The 8,562-nt window shown below is 44.2% G+C and overlaps 1 protein-coding gene across 1 annotated transcript; it reads left to right on the forward strand.

The window, feature by feature from the left end:
* The first annotated feature begins 494 nt into the window (after positions 1-494).
* LOC147634659 (uncharacterized) lies at positions 495-4,636 on the forward strand. Its single transcript, XM_086803796.1, has one exon. It carries the CDS (start codon positions 787-789, stop codon positions 3,895-3,897), a length of 3,111 nt encoding a protein of 1,036 aa, XP_086659922.1. The 5' UTR covers positions 495-786; the 3' UTR covers positions 3,898-4,636.
* The last annotated feature ends 3,926 nt before the right edge of the window (positions 4,637-8,562 follow it).

The raw sequence follows: 8,562 nt of genomic DNA on the forward strand, positions 1-8,562 counted from the left end.
TGCATCATGCCAAATGAAAGAGGGCGAGAACTCCACCTTCAAGACTAATGCTTGAACTTAGGGCTCGTGCTAACTCCTTGGCAATTGGCCATCATCGGGCAATCTTGCTCGTTCTCTAGCCAACCTTTTCCTTATGTGTATCCATTGCTTGCGAGTGTATGGCTACCTGATATTGTTGTTGTAGAAGGCCAATTGAATTCTATGTGACTTTTAATGTGAGTAAAAATCCTTACAACATAAACATCTTATAAAATCAAATTGGACGTATTCAGATATTAGACATATTGGGTCCAAAAGGTTGGAGTCGAGAAGGACATTCCACAAGTAGTGTGCTAGGAAAAAAGTTTCCACCCATATATATATATATGGTATTGCTCAAGTGAAAAAACCTCTCAAATTTTCAAAATTTTAAAACCTTCTACTACGTTATTTAAAATTTTAGCCAGAAGGCAACAGGAGTAACAGAGAAGACCCCCTTTTGTTGGGCCGAGGTAACACTATATATACTAGTTCCCAAACTTCAAAGTTTCTTCGGAGCTCATGAGTCCGAGGTCCATTACAGATGATTCGTTCATGAGGGGTGGAGCTTCCTGCCAATCATTGCTTTTTGTATATCGTGCTGTGCATGCCACAGTGAGCTTCTATGGCGTTGCTGTGCATCGCTTGCGCACACATGGGTCTAGCAAATGGGAGAGACAGACCGAGTAGATTATAGGTAGCTAAGTCTCTCTCTCTCTCTCTCTCTCTCTCTCTCTCTCTCTTCCTCTGCCTCTTCCTCTTCCTCTGATGCCTTGCAAGCCCATAACCCTCTGCTCTGCTCTTCTTCCTAGCCAGAAGAAGAAGCAGCAGCAGCGTAGGGACAGCGCCCTCTCGGATGTGATACAACCCGAGCCTGTGAGGCGGGGCAAGGTAGAGCCAGTGCCTGCTGTGAGGCGTGGCCAGGAGGCTGTGGCTGCCCATGGCGGTGGCGGCGCAGTCTCTCAGAGGATGGCAGCAGAGAAGAGCAAGCCGCTTCGAAGATCGAGCTCACAGGCGCAGCGCGAGTTTATGCGGGCCACGGCCGGGGGAAGCGAGGGCAAGGTCTCTGCGTACGAGGCTCTGCCCACCTGCGAGCTGGCATACTCGCAGTTCAAGGCCGCTTATCCTCGCTTCTCTGAAACCAGAATCCTAGACCATCTCCGCCTGCAGGAGTACTCCCATCTAGAAGACGAGGAGCTCGCTTGCCTCGACTACTGCGGCTTCGGCCTCTTCACCCATGCCCAACGAGAAGAAATCGCTGAAGAAGAAGAAGGACTCTCCTCCTCCTTTTCCCTCTCTGAGGTCTCTGCAAACCTCTGGTCTCATGCCCTCTTCGGCTCTGCCCCCGAAGGCACCATGGAATGGGCCATCCGCATTCGCATCATGGAGTTTCTTAACATCCCCGAGTCTGAGTACAGCATGGTCTTCACTGCTAGCCGCGGGGCTACCTTCAAACTGCTCGCTGATGCTTACCCTTGGGATTCCAACGGTCGTCTTGTCACAATGTATGACTATGAGAGTGAATCTGTGGGTTGGATGGAACAGAGAGCTATAGAAAGCCAAGCCAGGGTTTACAGAGCCAGATTCCGATGGCCATCCCTAAGGGTTTGCTCAACGGAGCTTAAAAAAGAGCTCTTGATGGGCTTCAGCAAGAAGATGAAGACCAAGGCTAAGAAGCAGCAGGGTGTTGATCCCAGTCGGCTGCCCAGCTCTTCCCGCCTGACTATCGCATCTTGGCTAGACCGTGTTTCGCACCCACAACCAGAGCTAAAGAAGGACAGAAAGAAGGGTCTTTTTGTCTTCCCTGTGCAATCTCGTGTTTCTGGCTCCAAATACTCATACCAATGGATGTCTCTTGCACAGCAGAATCAATGGCATGTTATGCTTGATGCTTCTGCATTGGGCCCTAAAGACATGGACTCACTTGGCCTCTCCCTTTTCCGCCCAGATTTCATCACAGCCTCCTTTTACAAGCTTTTTGGAGGTGACCCATCAGGCTTCGGTTGTTTGCTCATCAAAAACTCGGTTGCCCAAAGCATCCAGGACCCATCTGGAGCCCTTGTCTCAGGCATGGTTCACATTATCCCTCTGCCCTCTCACCATGTTTTCAGTGCCTCCTCCACGTCAGCAGGCAGTGAGATCATTGATATGGCCAAAATGGTAAGCTCTTTTTCAGGCCCGATGCCAGCCTTTGATGACCTTGACACACCTACCCCTTACTGCATGCCTGACTGCTTAGGAAGCTCAGCATGTGAAGACAACTACAGCTCTGCCTGTGAAGATGCGGAGCTTGCTTCTGTAGGTGGTGTGAGCCGCAGCCCTGTTTTCAGTGAAGATGGCAATGACAACCCTTTCTTTGTTGGCCCTAGCCCGCTTGGTAATACCAGCTGTGCCTCTGTTTCTGAGGAAGGCTTCAGTGGCCCTCTTCACGAGGAACTTATGCATCTGCCCATTTCTTTTAGTCACCGTCTACAAGGAAGGAAAGATTCTCAACCTTCAAGAAGCCGGATCAAAGATTTGTGTTCTGGGTTGTTGCACCTGCATATGGGACGGGTTGGCAATAGTGGAGACAGCATTGGAGAGGAGGCCTATGTTATCAAAGATGGAGGAAAGGAATTTTCTGAAGATAGAGATAAAAATTTAAGTCTCTCGAAGCAGTTGGAACCCCACAAGACGGATCTATTGGATTCAGGCAAGCCTTCTCTTACTGAGGCCTCTCTCTCTAAACTGCAGTCTACTAGGCATGAGTCTGGGGAGTTTGGCAGCAAGGAGGAGAACATGCCAGAGCGGCTGGTGCTTGTGCTTAAGAAGGTAAGAGAGGAACAGTTGGATTTGGGAAATAATGAAGTGTTTTTGGGTTCCCAAGTCAAGGAGCATGAGAAGAAGAATTTAACAAGAAAAGTAGTGGAAGCTCTTCATCAGAAAGAGGAGGAAGACTTTGAGGACAGATTAGGTCCAAGAGCTTTGGAGACCATAGAGGAGATAGAGATTGAGGCAGAGTGTCCCAACTTATTGGAGCAAGATCATGCGGAAGATGCCAGTAGATTGGTATCAGATGCAAATGTTCGAAACGCAAGTGTGTTGGGGAAGAAAGAGCAGGAGATGGAATTGTCATGGAGCCAGAAGGATAGTGCCATTTGCAGGGAAACAGAAGGTGGCTTTAGGCTTTTGGGTCGTAGGAATGATGATCCATTCTCACTTGGGAGAATCTTCTCAGCAGGCCCTGGGGATGATCCTTTTGCTTCCAGATCGATCAGCTCAAGGGGTCATGAAGATTTGTCCTTTGAAAGAAGCACTGGAATCAGGAGTGACGAAGAGCAAGTTGATGAGGAAGTGGTTGAAGAACCACAGCTGCTCTGTAGGAGCCTTGACCATGCAGACATGCTGGGTCTGAACAAGACTAGTTTCAGGCTACGGTATCTCATCAATTGGCTAATCAGCTCTTTGCTCAGGCTCCGGCACCCCGACAATGATCTCTCTTTAGTGAAAATTTATGGCCCTCAGGTCAGGTATGACAGAGGTGCTTCTGTGGCCTTCAATGTATTCGACAGGCACGGGAAGTTGCTTCATCCAGACCTGGTAAGAATGCTGGCAGATCAGATCAATGTATTCCTTGGTTTGGGTTTTCTCAGAAATATTTATTTCCGTGGTAATTTAACGGAAGAACCTGTTCCTGGTTTCCTGGAAACCAATGCCAGAGGGTTTAAACTAGTGAATGCTCCCTCCAGAGTTGAAGTGGTGACAGCTGCATTAGGTCTACTATCAGACTTCAGGGATGTATATAAGTTGTGGTCTTTTGTGGCAAGGTTCCTTGACCCTGATTTTGTAGCAAGGGAGCTTGGCCGCCTGCAACCTTCAAGCAGTGAACTTTGTGCCTGACTGTGCAGCGTGGGGTATTGGCTGACAGTGGGAAGCATGTACTACTGGAAACTTCCTGGAAAGTGCTGGAGTAATATATGAAGAACCATACAATGCCACTGCACAGCTGCTTCAATGGTAAAGTCCAATTGGTGGTGAGGGGTGACTTGGCCTGAGCTGTCATTTTGGCTGCTTGGGATACCCTAGTTTTTGCATGATGACAGCTCTGAATGCCAAGTTTCAAACCTGTGGGGCGTCTTGTGTTGATACTGCAGGATAGAGTAGCTTTGAAGAAATTTTGTCTGTGGTTTGCTATCCTGCCCCCCCACAGCATGTGGGAACTGACCCTGCAATTTTGGGACTAAAAGGTGGTGGCATCTCATGGGAGTTTATGTCCAATGAGATGACAAACAGCATATGCATTGATTTTCATCATTTGCTTCCTGGCTCTGGAAGCTTGCAAATTGTTAAAAGCCCCTGCTAACAGAATGGAGCAGTCAACAGAATGCATTTCTCCTCACCCACCTTTTGTGATGCTTTTTTATTTTCTGTAGAGGAAACAAAAGGAGAGGGGCAATGCATTCTGTTTTTGCTGCTCTTTAGCGATCAAACTTTTGTGTAACAAAGTGCCTACTTAAGCCATGATTTGAATGCCCAACATTTGTAAAACCGAAGATGATGGAATGTACAGGTGTGGTGGCTGATCTTCACCTAGACACTCCAATTATGCAGCAGCTTTGAATCTATGGCATTTACAACACGTTGTCTATCTTTTGATAAGAGGGTAATGTGCTTTTGTTTAAGTTTCTTTCAAGCTTTTCAGTTTATTAGGTGAACAAGGTGCATGCCAAGGTTTTCAGCACGATTTAGGTTCAGTTCGCCATGGCCTTGTGTGGGAGTTCATAACCAGATTTCAGTTTCAAGTCAATTTTTGGGAACCCCCCCCCCCCCCCCCCCCCCCCCCCCCCCGCTGACATGGCAGAATTAAAAATGTCTACCTCTCCTCTTCTATTCTAAATTGTTGAATCATCACTGCAGTTGTGCCCTAAAATCTTAACAAGGGGAAATGCCTTTGCCGCTCCCCATTTACTCAACAGACTCTCTATTTCCAATGGGAGTGTTTTCAAGCTCATTTCTTTGCCACCTTGACAAAAGGCTGTTTCTTGGAATTTTTGGAAGACGAGAGTGTGGCAGCCCTGTGATGTTTTGTTTAGAGTTCTACATCCCTAACCTAAAACGTCTGGAGTTACACCACATTCCAGAGTAATAGATACCTCCATGAAAAGGTCATCGAGGTCGAGACCCCTATTCATGCTTTGAGCTATATAGGCATCCATAGGAATGTGGAGCTGTAAACATACATTGCAGGGCTGTCACACTGGACGTCCAGAAGTTTTTTGGTCCAATATTGAATATGACTAAAGGCCATGCAGCAGTATGTCGGGCTTCTGCTGGAGTGATCTCACATTGATTCAAGACAATGCAGCAGTATTTGTGGCTTCTACTAGTGTGACCTGACATTGGCAAATTTGAGATCGTTTATTCAAATCATTATCATTACAAGCAAACCTTCGTACAAGTATTTAAAGGTCAGGCAGCTCTACCTTTAGTGTGGCTCTAAGCTATGGTAGAGTCTTTTGGACCTTCGTGATCGTTTGCTTTTCACAAGCTTACTTGGGTCCCATTTACTTTGAATTTTGAAAATACTGTCATTGGAAGAACCTACAGAGGTTTGAGCCTCAATATCTACATCAATGTAGCTACTTGTCAAAGCCCAGTTATATATCTGAAAGAGCTACCGGATTAAAACATCCGTGCACATACAAGGAATGTGCGTGCGTGTGTGTCTCGCGTGCGTGTGTGTCTCTGTGTGTGTGTGTGAGAGAGAGAGAGGTGGTTTACTGGTCACACAGGGTGAAAAGTCATACGAGACCAAGGATGATGAATCTGCTTGTGTATCATGGTGGGAGATGTATAGGGCATCTCTTCAGTCCCGCAAGAAATTTAATGAAAATGGAATCAAAAGTGACACTGTGACCAATATCCAATGGGCATGAGGGGAACCTTTTATATCGAGGGCTATCATATTTAAAAGCGGTCCTTTGTCATGGAGAAGACATCTATCTTTCAGTCTGGTGCTATAGGTTTTTGCTGTTGAGCTTTAGGTCTCTCATGCATCATGCAGACGCCTTTGATCTGAAGACAATATTATGATGGGCATCGCAATATGGCATGCTCCTCAATTTTGATGTCATGTATGTTGCATGCTCAATACTTGGCAGTGGTTCTCAATGAGGATTGTTCGTGATGGCACTGGTTACCCCTAATTGGGAGCTCATTTTTCTTGTGCACATCGATGCGAGTAGGGTGGCACTAGGAGCGGTGCTGGTGCTGGTGCTGGTGCTGGTATAACTAGATGCAGCTTTGAAGATGGACCGACCAATACACTTTGCAAGCAGACAGCTCAATAGGGAGAAGTTTTGGCCATCGTTTATCATTTCAGAAATTCAGGCACTACTTATTGGGCCACCACTTTGTGGTGTTTATAGATCACCAAGCCTTGAAGTATCTCCTCAACAAGACCCAAGGTCTCAGGTCGAGTGTGGCAGTGGTGGCTACTTCTCTTTCAAGAGCAATTATGGTAAGACCGGCCAAAGAACATGTCTTGGCAGATCACCTATCAATGATTCCAAGTAAAAACATTCTCAAAGACAAACAACTACGTATGTGTAAGAAATAGCTGGTGAGTTCCTGTGGTTGATGGAATACCACTTTGTCAAAAATGGTAACTGCAATGGTCCGAGAGGAAGGCATACATGTCATGGCATTGCTCAAATATGTGAGGAATGGGTGCATGGATAGTGAGCCTAGTCGAATAAGCAAGCCAACACACACACACACACACACCTAGCTAGAGAGAGAGGTGAGGCGTTGTGGGGAGAAAACTGAGGAAGGATGGAGATCAGCTAAACCAACAATTACAAATCCATTTGCAATTAAGAAACTTTAATATATATAAAAGGAGGAGAAATGGAGCATGAAAGTAATCAAGGAACTTTAAGAAGACAAAGGGAACATGAAAGTAAAGGCACTTGTGGATATTTTTACTTGAACAACTCACACTTCATACAACATTGATTTTAAAACTCAATTGTTAGTAGTTTGCATGTTCTTTAATTTCTTCTTCTTAGCACTTAGAAATAATCCGAATTGGGTATTTTCCTTTGTGATTACCTTTATGTGGATGGACGTTTCAATTAATGGAATGTAAACAAGCTGCATTATGGATCCCTGTAACACTAAAGTTGTCATGTGCCTAAGGAACTAACTAGGTTGGCTTTATTGATGAGGTTAGGTTTATAATAATTGGAGTTTTTTGTAAAGTGGCTTATGCTTTTTTTTAAAATGAGCTATAACCTTCATATTGACTTTAAGCATTTCAATTGCTCAATCTCCTGAAAGGATTCCTAGGGCATACAACCATGATCCAATCCTAGCCAGACATGTGGATAGTGGGTTTTGGTGGTACTAGACCATGGGATTTGGGTGATGTGTGCAATTGGTTTGGGCCTAGCCTCATAGATAGAGCTATGGTTTGGTGGTGGCCTTGTTGACAATCTCATCATCTTGTACATTTTGCAAGATGTTTGAGGACTTTCATGGGCTCATGCTGTCCTGCGCGAGCCATGTGTCTTTTTCAAGAGCATAAACTAATTGCAATTAGGTTCATTAATTTATATGATAGTGCCCTTAAGCTTGTTTACACTAGTCATGCTCATGCGAATGGTAAATTCCAACACATTTTCTAATAGGATTCATTGAACATGTTGTAGCTAGGGTGAAGTAGTAGATCACAAGATTTGGATCCATCATTACATGAACAATTTTCAATTAAGCTATATTGCATAAGGTGATGGGTTGGCCATATATAACAATTATGTGGATTGCTCAGGCTTGCAAAATAATGAAATATGCCACCAATTAATATTACACTAAGGCACATAGTATCAAGGGAATCTTTTAAGTCATGGTTTACTTTTATTTTAGGATTTGAATTATTATGGCCCACAAAATGTTGTCTTTAGATTTCAAGGACCATTCTTGAGTTAGTTATTTTGTTAATTCTTTTTTCAAAAGGGTTGCACTCCCCAAGGTGTACACCGTTTTGTTTGTTTAGCATCTATTTGTTCTTGACCAAATGTTAAATGCTTCTTGTTTGAAGGTTATTAGATGGCCATAGTATGAAAAGTTGGTTGTGTTAAAATTCTAGTCAAAATTTAATTAAATTATCTACGACAAAGTATCTACAACACCAAGTACTATACTAGAATGATGCCAACATTTCCTTACTTGTGAAATGGTCAAAAAAGTTTGTGTTTTCCTTACTAAAGTGATATTGATTCTTCTTACAAAGGGAGGCCTTAGTACCAAAATGAAATTTCTTAGAGAAATCTCTTTCTTTTTCTTTTCTCTTGAAAATGCATAGTTCTCCCTCCTTTTTCCTCTCATTACATTTTTTGTAGAAAATCTCTCTCTCTCTCTCTCTCTCTCTCTCTCTTACATAGCAGTTTATGCACATAGCCCCTCATTGAGAGAGATGTGATTCAAGTCCCACTCCTTGGAGTCAATGTCATCATATGTATTATACAAGGTTCACTGTGACATTAAAAGATTTATATATAAAGA

Source organism: Cibotium barometz, chromosome 10, assembly GCF_041138505.1.
Source record: "Cibotium barometz isolate CiBa-2024 chromosome 10, ASM4113850v1, whole genome shotgun sequence".
Lineage (NCBI taxonomy): Eukaryota > Viridiplantae > Streptophyta > Polypodiopsida > Cyatheales > Cibotiaceae > Cibotium > Cibotium barometz.